This window comes from Vombatus ursinus, unplaced genomic scaffold (genome assembly GCF_900497805.2).
Source record: "Vombatus ursinus unplaced genomic scaffold, bare-nosed wombat genome assembly UNPS02014818.1, whole genome shotgun sequence".
In the NCBI taxonomy this organism is placed as follows: domain Eukaryota; kingdom Metazoa; phylum Chordata; class Mammalia; order Diprotodontia; family Vombatidae; genus Vombatus; species Vombatus ursinus.
Genome location: NW_020954596.1, coordinates 8879007 through 8902371, shown reverse-complemented (window position 1 = coordinate 8902371; position 23365 = coordinate 8879007). Strand labels below are relative to the sequence as shown.

The 23365-nt window shown below is 37.2% G+C and overlaps 1 protein-coding gene across 1 annotated transcript in view; it reads right to left on the bottom strand.

The window, feature by feature from the left end:
• Window positions 1–23365, bottom strand: part of RNF4 (ring finger protein 4) — a 63003-nt gene that overhangs the window by 12728 nt on the left and 26910 nt on the right. Inside the window, exons 2-4 of the mRNA XM_027836331.1 lie at window positions 22847–23021; window positions 13976–14096; window positions 12886–12965 (exon numbers count right to left, since the gene is read on the bottom strand). Of these exons, the coding sequence (XP_027692132.1) occupies window positions 12886–12965; window positions 13976–14096; window positions 22847–22855 (210 nt within the window). The 5' untranslated portion in view covers window positions 22856–23021. The remainder of the gene's footprint in view (window positions 1–12885; window positions 12966–13975; window positions 14097–22846; window positions 23022–23365) is intronic.

The following is a 23365-nucleotide window of genomic DNA, read 5'->3' as shown; positions in this document are numbered from 1 at the left end:
CTGTGTAGGGTAGTAAAGAGAGCACTGGAGGATGGTGGTAAAATCTAGAGAATGAAACTGCTGATATGGGCCCTTACCCAATAAGGAGGTTCCCGGAACAACTTACCAATGGGAAAAGAGGGCCATGACTTATAATTTTGTGCCCTAGCTTTGAATTAATTCTACTACTCATTACCTGTGTGACCTTTTGGCAATTTCACTTCTCTGTGTCAAAATTCTACATCTGTTCCCTTTATCTGAATCCTATAAATGCTATGGCCCTAATAATTATAACTCTTTTAATAAACAGCAACAACAGCAGCACAAGTTAGCCACTGACCAGCTTTATTTGCTGGTGTTTTTAATTTTATTTTAAAATCCTGCATTAAAATGGCACTTATTTTCACCAAGCAAAAGTCCCTCATTTGAGGTGGTCCCATAGGAGGTTTGCATAGCAACCCAGTAAGACAAAAGGATCTGACAGTATTTAATCTCCCATAATCTCATGTCTGAAAGTATTAATCTTATAACAGGATCTTAAAATTTAGAACTTAAAAGGCCTTTAGAGGTAGATTATCTACTCCAAATCCTTAGTTTTGGAGACAAGAAAACTGAGGCCCAGGAGGGGTAAGTGACTTGCTCATGGGCACACAGCTACTAAGTAGTAGAACTGGGATTTGAACCTAGGTTCTCTAACTCAAAATCCAATATTCTTTCTTCACACCAGATTTTATTCAAAATAATCTTGTTATGTATGGGATTACATGAGCAAAGTTACTGCATATGAGTCGTTTTCTTGGTCTGTCTCTCTCCTTTGATATGTAACCTCTGAATACCAAAATCCTACAATTCACCAGATTGTATACATGTCCAATCAACAATTAACACCGTTATCATTTCCTCTAATCAGCATATTTTTGCAAAAATCCTTAATTTATATTAGCTATTTCTCTACTAGAAAATCACTATGTATGGGTTAGATATCCTGTGAAAACAGAAACAAGTCACAAACAAGGACGCATGATGGTAACAGGCATAACATAATTTGCTTCAATATCATTATCTGTTACTTAGCACAAAACTGAACTGAACGTTGAGAATTCAGTAAAACTGTTTAATTCATTTAGCAAATTGTCTATAATCTAAATGAGAAAAACAGAAAACTTTTATCAACTATTAGAAGTGAAAGAAACCTTAAAATAATTTAGTCTAATACCTATACTTTGCAAATTAAAAAAATCTTAATTTTAAAAAATATTTAGAATTTTATTTCCCTCCCCCATGCCAAAAATGGGGCGCTCTCTCTCTCTCTCTCTGTTTTAGTCATGTTCTGAAAGCCTGTCACCACTTTTGCCTATCACCTAACCATCAGCAAAATCAGGCTCACTTAAAAAACAAAAAGAAAAAGAAAAAAGGAAAAAGAAAAGAAAAGAAAAGGAAAGAAAAGGAAAGAAAAGAAAAAAGAAACCAAGACAATTTTACATCAAGTAAAGTCACTCTTTCAGGCTACAAGAGTTCTAATTGGTTCTTTAGGGAAACTGTTTTATAGTAGCTAAACTAATGGTTTTATTCCCTGATGTATTTTCATCAGATTTCATCAGACACTAAGGGGACTTTATTATAGCTCTGGAGAATTAGAGCATTCTTCTTTTTGTCATATTTCTTTACTTGGTTAGAAAATGACAATGTAAGCTTTTAATAAAGGAAACTTTGCAAAATTGTCATAAGTTTTCCTTTCTTCCTCAGTTACACTTTTCAAGATGATATCCTTAACTCTAAATTTGGTTCTTAAATATCTTGACAAGTTTAGGAAATAACAGATGGTGATTTGTCAATTTTTAATAAATTTTATGTTGAATTAATTAAAAGGTAGCATGAGACTACTCATATCCAGGCATAGGAGTAAGATTTCATTTTCCCTTTTGATGGCTATATAATTTTCACTGCCATAGTATTTTGAAACGTATTAAATTGTACAGTTAATATAACCTACCTGCATTGATTATAATTCCTGAGAATTATAGGAAAAAACTTACTTGAAAACTATGGAATCATTATATTGTGAATTAGAAAGCACAGTATTGTATGGATGTATTCATTTTAAAACCTTATAAATATAAAATGTTGTGATAGTCCTACTGACCAAACTTGTTCTTATTCTTAAAGCAGACTTTGGATATTATATCACAATCAATTTCCTGATTAACTTTAGTAGTTGGTCCTAAGAGGAAAAGACAGAAAGCCTCCCCATCTTGCCCCATACCAGCCTGGAGGCACAAAGAAGAGAAAGTACCAGGTGGCAACCACAAGTTACTCAAACTCTGCTTGTGAAACAATAATTAGGAGTTTACTTGCTTTAAGGGTTCAGGAAAGGATCTAGATACAAGTCAGCCAAACATTTACTTTCAAACTAACATTTCCACAAATCACTCACTATAATCCCCATATCTAAGGTTGTGAATGTAATTATTTAGTAATAAAAACTAGGCAAGACCAAACAGTATGATAAGGGCCAACAGAGTCTAGCAAATGCTAAATCAAAACAACAGTATGTAAACACTTGACACTTACTAGCTGTGTGACCCTGGGCAAGTCACTTAACCCCAATTGCCTAAAAACAAACAAACAAAAAACCAACAGTGTCATTATGTACCTCTAAAGCACCTACTAATATTGTTATGAAATCACAAACCTCTAAACATTCCCCAGATAGACAACATTAGCTTAAACTTGAAGATGTACTTCCTAAGTCTAAAAGATAATGGGACTTTTCACACACAGATTAAGGAAAGTAGGAAGTAGAGATGTATCCAGGCATAAGAACAAAGGAAGATGCTGACACCTGTGCTGGGCACTGGAACCAAGTGGTGTCATGGTTAGGCAAAAGAACCTAATCTGACACTCAGAAAAGAGTCTAGATGATCAGCATATTCTGGGGGATACGAGAAGATCACTGGTGCAGGGTAACACAGCCAGCACAGGCCAGAAGCAGGCTCTACCCTCCAATAGTATTCTTTTTAAAAAATTCAATTTCATTTTATTTTCAGATCCAAATTCTCTTAATCCCTTGTCCTTCTCTCCCTCCCACTGAGAAAGCAAGAAAAACAAAGCTCATTACAAATATGTAGATTTATGAGAAATAAATTCTGCCATTAGCCATGTTCCCCACCTCCTCCGCCAAAAAAAAAGGAAGAAAAAAGAAGCTTCCATTTGCATTCTGAGTCTATCTGTCCTCTAGAGGTGGATAGCAGGTGTCATCACAAGTCCCTTAGATTTGTTGTTGGTGACTGTGTTGATCAGAGTCAATTGTCCTTACAATATGTTGCTATTATTGTATAAACTGTTCTCCTGGGTCTGCTCCCTTCATTTTGTATCAGTTCATATATGTCTTCTCAGGTTTCTCTGAAACATCCCCTTAATAAGTTCTTAAAGCACAATATTATTCCACCATATTTATACACCACAACTTGTTCAGCCATTCTCCAATTATAAGCATCTCCTAAGTTCCCAATTCTTTGCTACTACAAAAAGAGCTACTATAACTATTTTTGTACGTATAGGTCCTTTTCCTCTTTCTTGGATGACCTCAGATATTTTTGACTCTAACGTTGGTTCTCTGTATCTGATCTACTATTCTGTCTCTCCAGTATATTTTATTTTATAATCAATTGCTAACTCTTTAAAAGAAATTCAAAAAGCTACAAAATATGTACATAACATGTGATCATGAACAACAGTTAAGCAAGGTGATGCTAGATTATGGAAGAAAAGCCTTGAAGAAAGAGCACAGCAGACTATAGATTGAAAAGTAATAGATAAGCTGGATGGAGCAATCAAATTGCAATCAGGAGATTCAAGGTCAAATCCTAGCTCTGACACTTGAGTGATTATGACTTGAGGCATGTCCTTTCACTGTCTCTAACCTCAGTTTCCTCTTCTATAAGTTAAGGATGATACTTGCACTACTACCTTTAAATGAAGTCGTCCTCAGATGCTTCATCATGGCACAGAGATGAACCTGAGTTTTGGAAGGCTATGCCAGTGAAGCACAAGCTCTAGTAGGTCACAGAAAACTGAAAAAGCTTTAAATATGGGCCCAGTGATACACTGCAAGCTTGAAGACTAGCCTAGCTAGTTAGGAAAAGCCTCATCACTCAGAGTTTAACTACCCAGTGTAGAGAGGCTATAATTTGCATTAGTTAAAGGAGGTCCCACATTGATGAAATTACAAATCCATAAAGTAAGAGGTAATAATAATAATGATGACAGCATTGTAGGAGAAGGAAGTATTGTGGTAGAAATGTCTGATAAATCTTTGATCAATGAATGAATGATATGCATTCTTTACAGGGAGCCTACCATAAAGAATTCCTTTCAGGTAATTCCCCAAAAGAAATGTCAAGACTCATGAAAAGGGGATGGGGGTAGGAGCCAAGAAGGCAGAGTATAGGCCATGACTCAACTGAACTCTCCCAACATTCCCCATCAAACAACTTTAAAATAATGCTTCATATCAAATTTCAGAGTGGCAGAGCCAACAAAACATGTGAGGGAGACATTTTTCCAGACTAAGACAACATAGGAAGTCCACAGGAGAGGGTGGGCACAGGCTCAGAATATTGCACAAGCATCAGTGGTGGGCCTTGGAGTCAGCCTCAATAGTAGCAGCATCAGGAGCCCTCAGCCTAAAGATGGTATGGGGGTCAGACAACTGGTCAGAAAGAAATTACAGGGGACCCTTTGCTGACACTGAGTATAGCTAATGCTGACTGGCAACTCTACTGCCTATGCATTTCTGTGTTGCAGTCCCAGAGCAGAGAAGAGCACTTACGATCAGTGACAAGGGAGAAGGGGCCCTGGTCACACTTCTAGGGCCAAGATCAAGAGGAGCACTAGTATTTGTGGCCCTCTCAGAATGAGACCTCTCCTAAGATAACACTACCTTGGAAGCACCAAAAACCTGCAGACCTCCAGATCTAACTCTGTGAAAACAGGAGCAGAAAAATGTCTTAAGTTTGGTACACTGCCTCCACACCTGCAAGTGAGCACAGCCCAATTTTAACATAAAGTACAAAGTCAAGAAATAGGCTGGAAAAATTAGCAAACAACAACACAAGAATCTGACCATAAAAAGCTACTATGATGGCAAGGAAGAGATATAAACTTAGAAGACACTGTGAAAATAGCTACAAAGTCTCAAAGAAAAACGCTAGGAAAAGAAATCAGAGCAATGCAAGAAAACTGTAAAAAGAAAATTAACAGCTTGGTAAAAGGGCACAAAAAATAATGAAGAAAATAACACCTTAAAAACAGAACTGACATAGAATAAGAGGTACAAAGGCCCACTGAAGAAAACAATTCTTTAATGCCATGAGACTTCAAGAAACAACAAAACAAAGTCAAAAGAATGAAAAAAAAAGATGAAAATGTGAACTATCTCTTTGGAAAAACTGATCTGGAAAACAGATCAAGGAGAAATGCTTTAAGAACTATTTGACTACCTGAAAGCCATGATCAAAAAAAGAACCTCAACATCATACTTCAAGAACTTATCAAGGAAAACTGCCCCAATATCTTAGATCTAACGAGTAAAATAATAATTGAAAGAATCCACCAACCACCTTCTGAAAGAGATCCACCTCACAATTAAAACTTCCAGGAATATTACAGTCAAATTCTAGAACTCTCAGGGTTCAAGGAGAAAATATTGCAAGCAGTCAGAAACAAACAATTCAAATACTGTGGAGCCATAGTCAGAATCACAATAGATTTGGCAGCTTCCATGTTAAAAGGAAGAGAGGGCTTAGAATATGATATTCTGGAAAGAAAAGGAGTCAGGATTACAACCAAGAATGAGTATAATCCCTCAGGGGAAAAAATGGGCATTTAATAAAAGAGGACTTTCAAGCATACCTGATGAAAAGACTAGAGCTGAATAGAAAAGTCTGACACTTAATCACAAGACTCAAGAAAAGCATAAAAAGTTAAACATGGAAGAGAAATTATAAGGGACTTAATATGATTAAACTGTTTACATTTCTCTATGGGAAGATGATACATGTAACTCCTAAGGGGTTATTAAGACATTTAGGAATCTACCTAGCCAGAGGGCACAGGTATGAGTCAATTAGATGGAATGATCTCCAAAAAAGCAAAGGGCTGAAAAAGAAGGATGCACCCAGGAGAAGGGGAAAGAGAGTGTCAGAATGGGGAAAATTTTCTCATATAAAAGATGTGCACAAGGAAGGGCCCTGCAACAGTGGGATAAATGGGGAGGGTAGTAGGCAATGACTGAACCTCACTCTTATTGGAATTGGCTCACAAAGAAAAGAATACACACACACACACACAGACACACACACACACACACACACACACACACACACACAAGAGCTGGGTATTGAAATCTATCTTACCCAATAAGGAAATAGAGAATGGGGATAAGATATTGGGGAAAGGGATGATGATAAAAGGGAGGGCAGATTAAGGGAGGCAGTGGTCAGAAGCAAAACAGACTTTTGAGAAGAGACCAGATAAAGAGAGAGAAGGATAAACAGAAGAAAATAGGATGGAGGGAAATACATGGTTAATAATTATAACTGTGAATGGGATGAGTTAACCCATAAAACAGAAGTGGACAGCAGAACAGATTAGAAACTAGAATCTAACAAGATGTTGTGTATAAGAGATATACTTGAAACAGAAAGACACACAGAGTTAAAATAAAGAACTGGAGCAAAATCTATTATGCCTCACCTGAAGTAAAAAGGCAGGGGTAGCAATCATGATCTCAGACAAAGTAAAAGCACAAATAAATCTAATTAGAAGAGATAATCAGGGAAGCTAGGTGGCACAGTGGACAGAGTCCCGGCTCTGGAGTCAGGAGAATGTGAGTTCAAATCCGGCCTCAGGTACATAATACTCATTAGCTATGTGATTCTGGGCAAGTCATTTAACCCCAACTGCCTCACAAAAAAAAAAAAGAGAGAGAAAGAGAGATAGATAATCAGGAAAATATCATTCCTACACTATGCTAAAAGGTACCATAAACAATGAAGTTACATCAAAAAATTTTACATTAAGTTTTTCTGATAAAGCCTCATTTCTCAAATATATACAGAACTGACCCAAATTTATAAAAGAGTCATTCCCCAACTGATAAATGGTCAAAGGAAATAAACAGGTAGTTTTCAGAAGAAATAAAAGCTATAGTCACAGGAAAAAATGCTCTAAATAACTATTGATTAGATAAAAACAAATTAAAATAACTCTTGAGGTACCACTTCACACCTATTAGAAATGACAAATGCTAGAGGGGATAGAGAAAAATAGGTACACTAATGAACAGAGAACAGAGAACAGAGAAGTATGTCCAGCCATTCTGTGCTTTGGGCAGTAGGTGGCACAGCAGATAAAGTTCTGGCACTGGAGTCAGGAGAATCTGAGTTTAAATCTAACCCTTGGACACTTCGAAGCTGTGTAACCCTGGGCAAGTCACTTAAGCCTGTTTGAATCAATTTCCTCATCTGTAAAATGAGCTGGAGAAGAAATGGTAAACCACTCCAGTTTCTTTGCCAAGAAAATCCCAAATGGGGTCACAAAGAGTCAGACACGACTGAAACTGAACAACAACAATTTTGGCAGCTAGGTGGAACAGTGGATAGAACACTGGGCTTGGAATAAGACGACTCACCTTCATATGCTCAAATCTGACCTTAGACACTTACTAGCTATGTGACCCTGCATAAGTCACTTAACCATTCTTTTTAGTTGCTCATCTGTAAAATGAGCTGGAGAAGGAAATGGCAGACCACTCCAATATCTTTGCCAAGAAAACCCCAAACGGGGTCATGAAGAACTGAACACAACTGAAACAACTGAACAACAACCCTTACCAACTATTCTAGAAAACAATCTGGAACTACGTCCAAAAGGCTATAAAACCGTGCACACCTCTTGATCGAGCAATGCTATTCTTGGTCCATATCCCAAAGAGATCAAAGAAAATACAAAAATATTTATAGAAGCTCTTTTTATAGTGGTGAAAAATTGGAAATTAAGGGAATGGTTCATCAGCTGGAGAATGGCTGAACAAGTTATGGTTTATGATTATGATGTAGTACTATGGTGCTGTATGAAATAATAAGGGAGGTGGTTTCAGAAAAACATGGCAAGACCTAAATGAACTGATGCAAAGTAAAGAGAGAAGAATCAGGAGGTCATTGAGTATAGTAACAGCACTGCTGTAATGATGATCAACTGTGAAAGCCTTAGGTACTCAATCAATACAGTAATTCAAAACAATTCCGAATTCAACCTCAGATACTTATTAACTGTGTGATCCTGGGCAAGTCACTTAATTTGTTTGAGTCAATCAATCAATAAACATTTAGTAAGTGCCTACTATGTGCCAGGCACTCTGCTAAGCACTGGGGATACAAAAAGAGGGAAAAATGACAATCCCTGCCCTCAAGGAGATTACAACTTATTGGGGGAGACAATATACAAACAAATACATACAAAGTAAGGTATGTATAAGATAAACAGGAAATTATTAACAGAAGGCACTGGAATTAAGAGGGATTAGGAAAGGCTTCCAGTGAAAGATGGGATTTAGATGGGACTTAGAAGACTGGGAAATTGAGGGAGCCCTAGGCTATGAAGGGCTTTCAATGTCTAAAAGCATTTTGTATTTGAACCTGGTAGCAATGGGCAGCTGCTGCAGTTGGGGGGGGGGGGGCAAGGAGAAGGTTGGACCTACAGGTCAGGAAAATCACTTCACTGTCTGAATAAAAGGTGAATTGGAGTGGGGAGATACTTGAGGCAGGCAGATGGCTATTGCTATAATTCAGGCATGAGATGATGAAGGCCTGCACCAGAGTGGTGGCATTGTCAGAGGAGAGAAGGGGGTGTTATTTGAGAGACATTGCAAAGGTAAAACTGATAGGCCTTGCAACAGATTGCATATAGGGGGTGAGAGATAGTGAGGAATTCAGGATGGCTCCTAGGTTGTGAGCCTGAGGGACTGGGAGGATGGTGTTGCCCTATTAACAGGGAAGGAGGAGGGTGGAGGAGCATTTAGCGGAAAGATAATGGGTTCTGTTTTGGACATGTTGAGTGTAAGAAGTCAACTGGACATATAGTTCAAGATGACTAAAAGGCAGTTGGAGTTGTGAGACTGGAAGTCAACACAGAATTTGGGGCAAGAAAGGTAGATTTGAGAATCATTAGTGCAGAGATGGTAATTAAATCACTGGGAGCTGGTAAGATCACCAAATGAAATAGAATACAAGGAGAAAAGAACCAGGCACATGGCAGAACCCTGAAGAACACCAATGGTTAGAGAGCGTGATCTGAAAGAGGAATAGCAAAAGTGATACAGAAGATTGTCAATCTATCAATCAACATTTATAACTTGTTCTGTGCCAGTCCCTGTAGGAGGAGAACCAGAAAAGTAATGTTCCAAAAACCTAAAGAAAAGAAAATATCAAGGAGGAGAGAGTGATCAATAGTATCAAAGGCTAGAAAGAGGTCAATAAGAATGAGGAATGAGAAAAGGAACTTGGCAACTAAGAGATCAGTGGTAACTTTGGAAAGAACAGAAGGGCCAGAAGCCAGATTTTATAAGGGGGATAAAAAGAGAGTGAGAAGAGAGAAAAGTGGAGGCATCTATCACAGATGGCCTTTATGTGGAGTTTGGCTACATAGGGCAGAAGAGATATAAGATGGGATGAAAGAGTCAAGTGATGGTTTTTTCAGAAGGGGGAGAGACATGGGTATGTTTATAGGCAGTAAGAAATGAACCATCAGAAAGGGAAAAACTGAAAAGAAATGAAAGAGTGGAGATGACAGAGGGCAATCTGATGGAGGAGATGGAATGGAATGGGGTCACTTGAACAGGTTGAGGGTGTTAGGATTATCATCGCGTGAGACCGCAATAAAGGAGATAATGGCAGAAGGCACCTGAGTAATAGGAGATGAGGAAGAGGTGAGAAGAAAGTGCTCACAGAGAATGAGGGAAGATTCTCAGCTGACAAGGTAAGGGATGGGGATCCATGGGAGGTTTCAGAAGGGATGAAAAGGTTTGGAAGAGCTACTGTGCAGAGTGGGAGAGTGAGTTGATAAGGGAGGTAGAGTAGGACTACCTAGCAGCAATGAGGGCCCAGATGAGGCTGTGTAACATGAATTTGTAATAGACCCAGTCAAAACAATTGGGTAAAGAACAAGTTGTAAGCAAAGGCAACAAACAGTGAGAGTGATCCAAAGCTGAGGCTTGGCTAAGCATAACTGGTGATATAATAAAGCGACTAGGAATTCAAGAGCGGAAGACTGCATAGCATTAAATTGGTTCCCTAACAGGTCAAGATGAGGAAAAGAGGAGAGAATGGCTAGTGCAGGGAGATGGCCTAGTAGAGAATTAAGGGGTCAAAAGACTGAAGTTCAGAGTGATGACAGGTTTTGTAAGGGAAGGCAAAAGAGGTAAAAAAGCAAATAGAATATGGTCAGATAAGGAGATTTTGGAGTTCTTTGTTTGAGTGATGATGAGATCAAGCCTTAGATCTGTAAAATGAGGAGAACAATAGCATCTATCTCTCAGAGTTGCTGTGAGGATCAAATGAGATACTATTTTAAGCACTTAGCACAATGCCTGGCACATAGCAGACTGACCATCCTTTCTTCCTTCCTCCCCTCCTCTTACTCTGTCCACACAGGGAATCATACCCTTACCTTGGGTAGAGCACCCAAAGGAATATAAATTTTGATCGCTGAAACTTTGCAAGATATCTTGGGGTTTACAAGCTAGATTTCTTTTTAAGGACCATGTCTTAAACCCAAATCACTCTGGCTCTCACTGATTGGCCAAAAATAGGTCCCAGTCCAAGCTTCACTTGGTCATTGTTTGGGCTCCTGATGGCTCAGGGTGAGTGTAAATAGCAATTATTTCTGTTCTGACCAGAAACCTGAGTCTTCCCCTCCCAGATTGAGCAGTTTTTTTTTTTTTGTTTTACTAGCTAAAACAGGCCATTCTTTGCCTCATTTCTTACCTATCCTAATCACCGAATTGGTGTCGCCTCAGACAAACAGACCTAGGAAAGACCTTAGCTTAAAAAGGTCAAAGTCTCTCACTGTATCTGGCGCCATCTCCAGTTGTCCTGATCTATATCTTGCCACTGAACCCAGATGGCTCCAGAGGAGAGAGTGAGGCTAACGACTCTGCACAGCACTGCCTCACTTAAGTCCAATTCACTTGCAAGTCATCACGTCATCACTTTCCTGATGTCATGGTCCTCTTTGAGAACAAAGGACAAATCGCAACAATTAGAAGTACAGGAGACCCAAACTAGGGGAAGGGAATAAAACAAGGAGGAGGGTTCTGAGGCAACTGTTTTCTTTCCCATTAGTGTACAAAACAAAAGATTCCATGGTGTAAGACAGTGTATCTCAATATATTCCACGGGTGACAGAAGCACAATAAAGGCCCTTCTCTTTTATTTAGTTATTTTTTGGGGGGGCCAGGCAATGGGGTTAAACGACTTGCCCAGGGTCACACTGCTAGTAAGTGTTATGTGTCTGAGGCCAGATTTGAACTTAGGTCCTCCTGAATCCAGGGCTAATGCTCTATCCATTGCGCCACCTAGCTGCCCCTTTCTCTTTTATTTTTCAAAGAGCTTTGAGAAGAACAGAATGGTTCTAGAATTCCTCCCACTCAGGTCATGAAATTTAAAAACACAATCCATAGTTTCTAAAGCACAGATTAGGAGCCTCTGAAGCTGAAAGGAATTTTATTTTTTATTTTTTAGGAAATTGAGGTTAAGTGACTTGCCCAGGGTCACACAGCTAGTAAGTGTCAAGTGTTTGGTCTGAGGTCACATTTGAACTCAGGTCCTCCTGACTCCAGGGCTGGTACTCTATTCACTGCACCATCCAGCTGCCCCCGGAAAAGAATTTTAGAGACTGAATTCAATTACCTCATTTTTCTGATGAAGAAACTGAGGTCCAGAGGAGAACGACTTGGTCAAGGCCATATCAATATTGAGATGCAAATCTAGGGTTTAAACTCTGAGTCTAAGTCTAATACTGATTCCTACAATAGTTAGAAAGTCAGCATCTTTTAACTTGCAGCACTATGAGAGGAGTAATACAGTAAAATGACAACCAGGTAGGCTTGCATGGTGTTCCAGATTGTGCCCCACTTAAGTCTGTGACCTAAGGCAAGTCATTTGGCCTAGATGATTTCTAAGGTCCATTCCAGCTCTGACTGCCTGTCATTCTAAGTTTTTCCACTATAACCTAATATCGTTGCCAAAAGAGACCAAGCACTGAGAGTTCTCAGAATCAGTATAGCAGAGAGACTAAAGAGATGCCTATTATAAAAATACTAATGTACATATTACATCAATAAATATATTTTAAAATATTATGAAATGAAAGAAAGCCCAAATTACTTCCAGTATGATATGTGGCACCATTAGGCCAGATAATAAAGGGAGTAATCCATCTTTTAGGGCTGGAGAGTGATCAGATTCTTTGTTAAGAAACATTTATTTCCAAAACAGAGGAACGCATTTCTGTGTCTTCATGTTTATACAACTAGATGTCCTTCTAGTACTTAAATAACTTTTGGAGAATGTTCTAAAGCATTATATCTTTTATGTTTGATAACACAGAATAATAATATCTCTATAACATCTATATATATCATCTCTATAGCCCTTTAGGTTTTGTAAAGGTCTTTATATACATGATATACCACATGAACAATTATCTGCTTGCTAGAATACAGTATTTCTGCTCCTCTGAAAGTAATTTATACTTAAGATGTGACAGTCACTAGACCAGTTTGATTGCCCAGATAGCTAAAACCTGGTAGTAGTCTCCAACTCAATCTGTATTATGGATGCTTACCACCACAGAATCATTGTGAGTTAGATCCACTACCACCGGTTCAGTAGATTCACAGGTGAGGTCCACCACCTCTTCTCCAGCTTTAAAAGGAAGCATTTTATAACAAGCATCAGGAAAACTGATAATAAAGTTCAGCAGAGCTCAATAAATATCCTGTACCCATGCAAATTTGACTCCAGAGAAATAGAGAAGTTATCAGCATCCTTATCCTAATACTAAATCTTTCTAGTCCACCACCACCAGGCCTTTTTTTTCTTTTATTAGACAGTCTGCCCTACCTTGAGTCTGGAATTCAGAAACATTTCTGGAACCCTAAGGATTATATATACACTACCTTACAAATTTAGAAATCTCACTGAAGAATAGCTCCCTATAAATATCTGAACACCGGCCTTCAATATGATTGGTTATAAGTATCACCAAAAAACTCGTGCTTAGGAGGTAACAACACAACAAAAAGCTACAAATAGCCAACCGTTTTTTAAAATCCTTGCTGAAAACAGATATGAAATAGAGATAACTGAGTTATCAGGAGCACAGTAAGAATTACTACATGGCTCCTAGCAATGATTCAAAATTATTTCACGAGGCAGAAATGATTTGAAAAATGTCACCTTTTCTGGAAGCCTTTAAGATCATTTTGGTACAGGGAGGACAAGATGACCACTCACAAGGGTAGCCCAGCATAAAATTCTTTCCCTCATCCCTCATACTGTCAATTCCATGGCTTTAGAATTTTCCTGTAAGTCACAGTTTTATGTCCCCTTCATGAAAAACCAAGAAAGAAGGTTATGGTCTTTCATGAAGTAACAACGAGACAAAAGGACAAATTTAAAGGAAAAAAAGAGAGCCCATTACCTTACAAACCTTACACGCTGTGAATTACCAGTTAAACCAAACTCTCGTTTTCAAGTTTTAGAAACCTGGGAACATTTTGGGACAAAAATAGGAATGGCTATAACAAAAACTGCCTTTAAATTTGGAATAAAAAATTTTGGAGATGGGATGTTTCCAAAATAATTCTCAACATTTAGGTCCTTCAATATCTTTCTGAAATAAGAGGCTCCATCAATTTTATTTGTATACTTACCACTTTCTACAAGTTCTATTGGCTCAGCTTCTGAAGTCATCTCAGTTGTTGGACCTACTAATCGTTCTCGTTTTTGAGGCTGTCTAGAATTTGTTGTTCCACCTCGGCGCTTTCTTTGAGTCTATTAAGGATAAAAATAAATTAAATGATTAATGAAAAGATCAAAATTATTTCAACTCAGATAGAAGACTTTACATAGGTATACATTTTAAGTTTGGCATTTGAGTTTAACAATCTACTGCACAAGTACAAGATGGGGAGGAGATGTAGATAAGAAACAGGTCCCATAAGGAGAAAAAAAAAAAAAGAGTGGTTTTAAAAGACAAAATCTGTATGTGAAATAGGAGCCAAAAAAGTTTATAATAGTAGCAGCTCATAATTATGTAATGTTTCAAGGTTTATAAAGTCAAATGTGATCTTATGACTGCACACCAACATACATCTGGGGTCCACAGTCAGAGTTTGTGATTATTTCTTTATCCTCCAGACTACATCTGGAATATTACCAGTAGTGGACACCACATTTTAAGGACACTGGAAGCTGGAACACAACCAGAGGAAGACTAGGATGGTGAGGGCACTCAAGACCATACCATCTTAGGACTGGTTGAAGGAAATGGAGATGGTTAACATAAAGAGAAAATTTGTTGGGAGATGATAGTGATCTTCAAATATCTTAAGGATTGTGATGTGGGAAAAGGATTAAATGTTTTGCAAGATCAATGGGTAGGATATTAGAGGAAGGCTGATTTCAGGTCAATAAGGAAAAAATTTCCTAGCAAGTTGAGCTGTCCAAAAATGTAATGCTCTGATTTAGGGGAATGTAATTTGCCAGTTAACATAGTTCTTCAAGTGGAATCTAGATCAGAGATATCAAACACATAGTTGCAACATTCCTGAGTATCACAGGAACCAGATGAAAATATAACTGGGAAATATTTAACAAAATAAACACAACAAAAAACAGATGACGTTATTATGGTGTTTTCAATGATGTGGACAGGACTCATGATTTGGGTAGAAACACTTTCAGGTCCCTTCAGGTCCCTGTAATACTTTGATTTTATAAACAAATTTTGTTAACCTGCCAGAGCAGCTAAATGGCTTTGGATTCCAACTAAAATCCTTTGTCATACATTTTAGAATCCCTTGCAAGGTGCTTATCATTCTTTTGGAGATCCACACATAGTTTTTTGACTTTTCTTATTTTCCCTACTTGGTCAATTTTCCTTTTGTTTTCATCAAATGAAATAAACTTTCAACACAACTGCTCAGAACTTCTTTTTGTTTGGAAAGACTGAACAAACTATGATTAAATTTGATACACTACTAAAGCACACTTTGATGGTAGTGATCTTGGGTTTTTCAGTATTTTATCAGCTGATCTAAAACCCTAGTATGGCTTAAAAAACTGGTAAGGCTCCAGTTGTAGGTAGAGTAATGGGTGATGTGTCGTTTAAGGCAGAACACTGCTAAATACAGAGAGGTTCATTATCAGAGGATTGGTCATCAGGCAATTATTTGTTTTAGCCACAGTAAGTCATGATGACCATCTGTCCTAAAGTGTAAGACGGGGACTGCAATCTTAGAATCTGAATTGGAAGGGACCTTACAAATCACTTAATCCAAATTCTTACTGAAAAGGAACCTTCTCTTTAACATCCCTGGCCAAGATCCAATAGAGACTGAAATGCCTGAAAATTCCTGAAAGCTTCAAATAACCAGGAACCCATTATTTCCTGAGGAAGTTCATTTTACTTTGGGACAAGCTCTAATTGTTGAGTTTTTCTTTTTATTGAGCTGAAATCTGCTTCTCTGCAACTTCTACCCACCACTCCAAGGTTTATAAGCTGAGGTTATAGAAAACTAGTCCAATCCATCTTTCACACGAAGATCCTGCAGACAGCTATGATGTCTCCCCTAAATCTTTGTTTTTGGCTAAACACTCTCAGTTCCTTCATCTGATTCTTATATAGCATGAGCTCTACTATAAAAAACACTCACCACCCTGGAAAAATTCTATCTTGTAAATGTCCTTCCTAAAATGGGGCACCCAAAACTGAACAGTTTTTCAGCTGTAGTCTGACCAGAAGAGAGTACAGTGGAATTATCACTTCTTTTTTCTGTACAAGAGGTCTTTCTGAAAACAACATAGGACTGCATTTACTTTTTTGGCTGCCATATCATATTGTTTGCAGTCTATCAAAACACAAATCTTTCTTAAACAAAATGCTCTCTAGCTAGGCCTTCTCCAACTTTTATTTGTTAAGTTTACTTTTTTTAACCCAAGTACAGAATTTCACATTTATTCCTACCATACTACTTTCATCTTACCAGATTCAGTCTAATATTTTCAGATCCAGCCACTTTCATCTAACATGAGGTAGCCCTCTTATTTTCCTGCATGCTACTAAAGTTTTCAACCTTACAGTCATCATTCTCCTCAACTCCTATATCCAATAAGTTGTCCCTAATTCAAGCAATTATGACTTCGAGATTATTGCAGTAGACTCTTAATCTTATTCCCTTTCATGGAACAATCCAACAAAACTGGTATACTCACTTTTCTTCATATCATATTTCCTTCTTCCATGCCTTTTATAAGCTGTACCCCCCAAAGCCTGAAATGTGCTCTCTACCCATAAACACATCACAAAATCCTTACCTTCTTTCCAAGCTCAGCTCAAGTATCACCTCTTACATAAGGCTTTTCCTAGTGTTCCAAGATGCTACTGCCTCTCCTGAACCAACCAAATAATTTCATAGCTTCTTTGTACATATTTTGTACTTACTTTTACTGGAAGATATTGTCTTCCTTGATAAAAATATAACCTTCTTGAAGGCAAGCGCTGTATTTTGTCTTTATATCCCCAGTGCTTAGCATAGTGTCTGGTACAGATTAGTTTTAAATAAATGCTTGTTGATCTATGCTTTCACTAGAAGTATTGATGAAAATGCTGAATACCACAAGGAAAAAGATCGCTGGGGCATGTTACTAGACACCTTTCCTTCAGTAAGACAATGATCTATATGAATCACTGCTCTTCAGGTACACCCAATTCAATTATTCCCAAATCCACTTAACTACATTATCACCTAACCTACAACTCATCATCTTGCTCACAAAGGCATATGCTGAGAGATTTCATGAAACACTCTACCAAAATCTATGGTAGGCCCCTGACCTACCTGTCCAGAAACCTTGTCGAAGGAAATGATTCCACACCAATGATATATATCACAGAAGCCCCAAGTACTGAAGGCCTGGGCAAGTCACTAAACAACTTTAGGCCTTGGTTTCCTCATTTGAAAATTATTCCAAGATATTCTTTTATTATGATTATTTATTCAATCCATTATCTAAAACCAGCTGAAAAATATTCAAATGGCCATATTATTTCTCTTTAATGAAAACAGTACATGTACCTAAGCCACAGAATTCTGTGACAAAACATGCCAATAATTCACAGAACTAGTTTAGCTCTGCTTACTACCTGTATGTAACCCTTCCTTATTCTTGCTCTTATATTACTGATGTAAAATGAGGGAAGATGATCACAAAGCTCTTTCTATACTTATATCCTCTATTTTCCCGAAAAGCCTCTACAACCTTGGCAGGTATCCAAGGAAAATTTCTATTTAAATGCTTGGTCCTAGGTCTTTTGTCTAGGCTTGCAATAAGATTTAAGACAGTTTTCAAGTTTCCTATGAGCTATATAAGGGGGGAAAGGAGGAAATAAGTAAATAACTATTTATATAGCACCTACTATGAGTCAGGCACTGTGCTAAGTGCTTAAAAAAACAAACAAATATTATGTCATTTAATCCTCACAAGAGCCTGGTGAGGTAGGTAGCTTTATATCTTATTTTCTTGACATTTAACTAATACAGTCAATCCTTAACACTCAGATGTTTAACTTCAAGCATCTGTGTAATTGTATTAGTAAGCTCATTTTTACTTTTATGGTACAAACTGTGCACATTTAGAGAAAAAAAAGTGTGACATGCAGAAGTGGAATGCAGATGTGGAGTGGCTGGTATCCTAGTAAGTACTTCACTAGTCTTGTTCACGTACTATTGTAAAGAGCTCCCCATGCATTCATTGCATATTTTCATTATTTTCCCTTAAAATTCAAGTTTTGTGTTGCAATTATGCCCCCAAAGCACAGTGCAAGTCCTTTAGGCTCCAAGTTCAAGCATGCAAAGTCAGTGATGTGGCTTAGTGAGAAAGTAAAGATGTTAGATAAACTTCATGCAGGAACATCTCTAGCTGCTAAAGGCCCAGAAATTATGCACAATGCTGATGTCGCTGATAGATTATTTCAATCTGGTGCTTCACAATCGCCAACCCATCCACCAGCTGTGTAGGACAGTGTAGGAGGTGATGTCAAGACCTCACCAGTCTTGGCGTCTTCTGACAACAGCAACTAAAGTCCCAGCAACCTCTCCTTTGGTTATCAGAGAGCAGCCAAGGTAAAGAGGTTTGCAGCAATATAGTATATAGTACAATGCCCTTATGTTGCCATCTGACACAGTACGAAGTAAGATTCAGGTTAAAAAATGTTTTAGTTTTAAGAATTTTATTTGCTGTACAGTATTTATGGTGCTACAGATTTCAAGTGTTACAAAAGGTGAATATTGTCTAAAATCAATTTTTTGAATTGAGATATTAGTACAAAAGGTCACAGAATACTAGGGAATTACTAGTGAGGAAAAAATGTTTTGCAGGTTACCAATTTTATTTTGTGTACTGCATAGTTTGTTAGGAAAATTACATATTAACAGACAATGTTTTGTCACAAAAAATGGTATGCAGAAAAGTGCATTTTCAGCAATCTCCTGCAAAAAATTAGTTTCTGGTGGTCATGGGAACCTAACCTCCTATTTCTCACAGGTTCAATGTTATCAACATTCATGGTTTTCTTACTTTCGTGCTGTTTTCCAAGAACGCTACCTTATGAAAGTTAAGGATTGTATTTTGTTCTAATTTCCTTTTCTCAAGTTGAGAGGTCACTTTTAAAACTTCTTTCTAGGATGCTGAAATTAATAATGTGCTCTTTAATTTCTGGTTCACACAAGGTCACTTCCTCTACAAGTTATTATTTACTGTGAAGGACCAAGTCTACTGTCTTCCTTTCATCATAGGTTCTCAAATTATCTATTCTAGGAAGCAACTATTTATTTGATATAGTTTCTACCTATTGTCAAATCAAGTCAAGAAGCATTTCTTTAAGTGCTATGTGCCAGGCATTGTGCTAAGTATACAAAGAAAGGCAAAAAAATCCTTACTCTCGAGGAGGAGAGTTCAGTCTAGTGGGAATAACAACATGCATACAACTATGAACAAGCAAGCTATATGCAAGGTAAATTGGATATAATCTTAGAGGGAAAGAATCAGAATTAAGATGGATTGGGAAAGGCTTAAGTCAAGGAAGCCAAGAGAGGGAGATGAGGATTGAGAGATTTCTAAGCATTGGGTACAACCAGAGAAAAGGCACAGTTGGGAAATGGAGTCAGGAAGAAGAGAGGGCTTAAGAGGAAAGACAATGAGTTCAGTTGAGTTTTAAGATGTCTACAGGACATCCTGTTCAAAATGTCTAACAGGCACTTGAAGATATGAGACTTGAGCTCAGGAGAGAGATGCTAGGACTAGAAAAATAAATCTGATAATCATCTGCATAGAGATGATAATCGAATCTATGGGTAGTGATTTCACTAAGTGAAATAGTACAGAAAAGAGAAGAAGGCCCAGAGCACTCTCAGTTGATATTGACAATTATCAAGGCATAACATAAAGATCGACCAAAGAAGCCTGAGAACAAGCAGTCAGATAAGTAGGAAAAGAACCAGGAGAGCGCAGCATTTCTAAAATCTACAAAGAAAGGAGTATATAAAGGAGAAAAGGGCAATCAATGGTGTCGAAGCTGCAGAGAGGCAAAGAAGGGTGGGATTCAGAAAAAGCTATTAGGTTTGGCAATTGGGAGTTCACTGATGACTCTGGAGATAGTTCTTTCAGTTGAAAGCCAGAATGCAGAGTTAGAAAGAGAATAAGGAAAAAAAAGTGAAGGAACAGGTTACACATGGTATTGCTCAAGGATCAGCCATGAAAGGGATGAGAGAGATAGATAGCAGGGATGGACAAAACAAATGAGTTTTTTATGCCTGAATGAAACATTCCCAGTGAATAATTACAGTTCAATCTTAGCACAACTAAGACAATTTTTCATTTATTTAGATATGTGTATTTACTATGTGTAAGGTACCACATTTAATGCTATGGGAAAAACAAGTAAGGTAAGATACAGTTTTGACACTCAAAAAGCATGTAATCTAGCAAGATGAAGATAAGTTATATGGAAATGAAACATTGAGTAGTGTAGAAAGAATTTTGGGAGCAGCTAGGTGGCACAATGGATACAGCACTAGCCCTGGAGTCAGGACGACCTGAGTTCAAATCCGGCCTCAGACACGTAACACTCACTAGCTGTGTGACCTTGGGCAAGTCACTTAACCCCAATTGCCCTCACCCCCCCCCAAAAAAAAATAAATAAAAAAGAAAGAATTTTGGATTTGAATTCAAAACACTACTCTGTCATTAACTAGTGGCATGCCTCTAGAATTAATGAATCCTTACCCCTGTCTAACCTGAGGGGATGCAATTTCTTCTTGCGTCCTTGGTGAAGGACTCCATGATCTTAGGATCTTATCTCGTATGACTTAATATTTAAGGCAAGAACTTTTTTGTGTGCTAAAAATGAACATGCAATCTGTCATACATGAAAGATAATGCCTATGTGAACAACACTGAAAACACACACTTGGAAACAAGTTTTTGTAAGTTGATTAGTTACTTTCAAGTTTTACTAAGTATATAATCCAATTAAATAAATAAGATACACTACATGCCATAAAAATAACTTACAACAAAGAAAAATGTTATTTTAAACTTTCAAAAGTAGAATTTATTCTAAGTAACATGTAGCCTAAACATTATGTTTAGAGCTAGTTAACTAGCAGAGATAAGATATGAACACATTTTTCTTCCCTAGTATATTGTAATCTTCCTAAGAACCAGGTCTATGTTGTATCCATACTGTTTTGAACATAGTAAGGAACTTAATATATATCTGTTGAATGAACAAGACAACCAGTCCCACATTATGATTTGAGTTGGAAAATACCTTAAAGATCCTCTAATACATTATACTGATGCATGTACTTCTCTCCTCAAAAACCTTTAATAACTTTTCATTACCTATGAAATGAAGTACAACTTCCTGAAGCAGGCATTCAAGATTCTCCATATCCTCCTTCCAACCTTATCTCATACTACTTCCTCTAATTCATTCACATCGTCTCAAAGGGAACCCTCCCCCTACCAGTATCTGACTTCCAAATCCCTCTTTGCCTTGAGAACAAGGCTAAGGTCTCCTCTATCTGCTTCTGACCCACCCCCAGATGACATGATCTCTTACTTTTCAAAATTGTCATAGGACTTTTGTCTTCACCAATCTTCTGCACCAATCTCACTCTACCTTGTATTTGTGTATACTAGATCAAAGACTTAGGGCTACAAAGGGTCTTAGAGGCCATCAAATCCAATTTCCTTATTTTGTAATCAGGGAATGGAAAAAAGCCCAGAGAAGTTTTGTGTGTGCGCGCGCACACACACACGCATGCGCATGTCTGTGACATGCCAAGAGCTAGTTAACTAGCAGAGATGAAATTTGAAAATGTCTTTCTCCCTTGTATACTGTAATTTTCCTAAGGTTACCAGGTCTATGCTATAGGCATCTCTGTATCTATACTGCTTTGAACATAACAGGCACTTGATAAATGCTGAATCAACATTCTAACCCCACATTAAAAAACTTATATTTCATTTTTATATAATCTTTTCCAAATCAATCTCTTCTTCTACCCAACAAGTCATCTTTTTCAACAAATTAAGAAGAAGAAAAAAAGTTAAGCAAAACCAATCAATATAATTAACTAATCTATCTATATAATACTCTACACCAAGACTTCCCTACCTCTGCCAAGATCGAAGGGAAGTATAGTTTTTCAACTCTCTTCTAGGATCAAGCTTCTATTACAGTTACACAGTATTATCTTTTTTTTTTAGCTATTTTTTTCAATTATTTTATAGTCATGGCTTTCCTGGTTTTGCTTCCTTTATTCTGAATCAATTAAACCTTTCCATGCTTCTCTTAGAATTCTTCATATTTATCATATAGCAAAATATTTCATTACATTCATAGATCACAAAGGGTTTAGCCATTTCTCAATTGATAATGATTTATTTTGTCTTGAATTCCTTCTTATCACAAAAAGTGCAAGAAAATATTTTGATGTATATGACCTTGCAGGTGGCTCTCTGAGTCAAAATATAAAGATGTTTTATGCATTACAACAAAACAAAACAAAAACCTTAATTCTCAACTGATTTCCAGAACAGAAACCCTATATTTTATAAGATTCAGTTGAAGCCCAGATCAGAAAGGTCAAGTCACTGACATGGTTCAAGGTCAATGAGTTAGAGGCAGAACTAGAAAGCACCCTGACTTTCATGTTAGAGTTCAGTTCAATATACCACTAAATAGTTATGAGAGACAGTACAGTTCAGTGGCTTAAACAATGGACTAGCTCTAGAGGTCAATATTCTACTTCTGGTTCTTCCACTAATTAACTTCATGATCTTAGGCAAACAATTTCCTTTCTCTGGGCTTCAGTTTCCTAAAATAAAAGTGTTGGAATAGATCATTTTTAAAGCTTAAGCTTTAAGATCATATATCCTTATTCTCAAAAAACAAAATAAAAATCAATTGAGATGATTTCTATGGACTTCATTAAAAAAACAAAAAAACTTACTGTGCTCATGATGTTTCTCAGATCCAAACAGAGAGAAAAATGATATATATGTATGTGATATATGCCAAAAATATGTCAACAATTAAAATCTTCAAATCCTTATATATGCTTGTAGACCATTTCTTTAGCTTTCACAATAGCCCAAAGTGCAGATTTCCAGTAGTAGTTTTAAAACCTGTTTAAAAAAAAAAAAAGATAATATGTAGATAACTATATCTATATCATCAGTTAAGATTTAGCTCAAGTCCAGAAAGCTTCTTGGGGAAGCATTTACTGCTATATTTAAAGTGCTTTTGAATTGAATATAGGATCAAAGATCAGCCAGAGAAAAGATCTGATAGTCTTAGTTAGCAGTGCAATATAAGATTCAATTCGTTAAAAAACAAAAACCAAACCACTCCCTTGCCCCTTCCCCAACCAAAACAATAAGCCTGTTACACGTACTCTGGGCTATGCTAGGTCCAGAGGAATGAGTCAAAAATTACCCAAAATAGCAAAAAAAAAAAAAAAAAAAAAAAG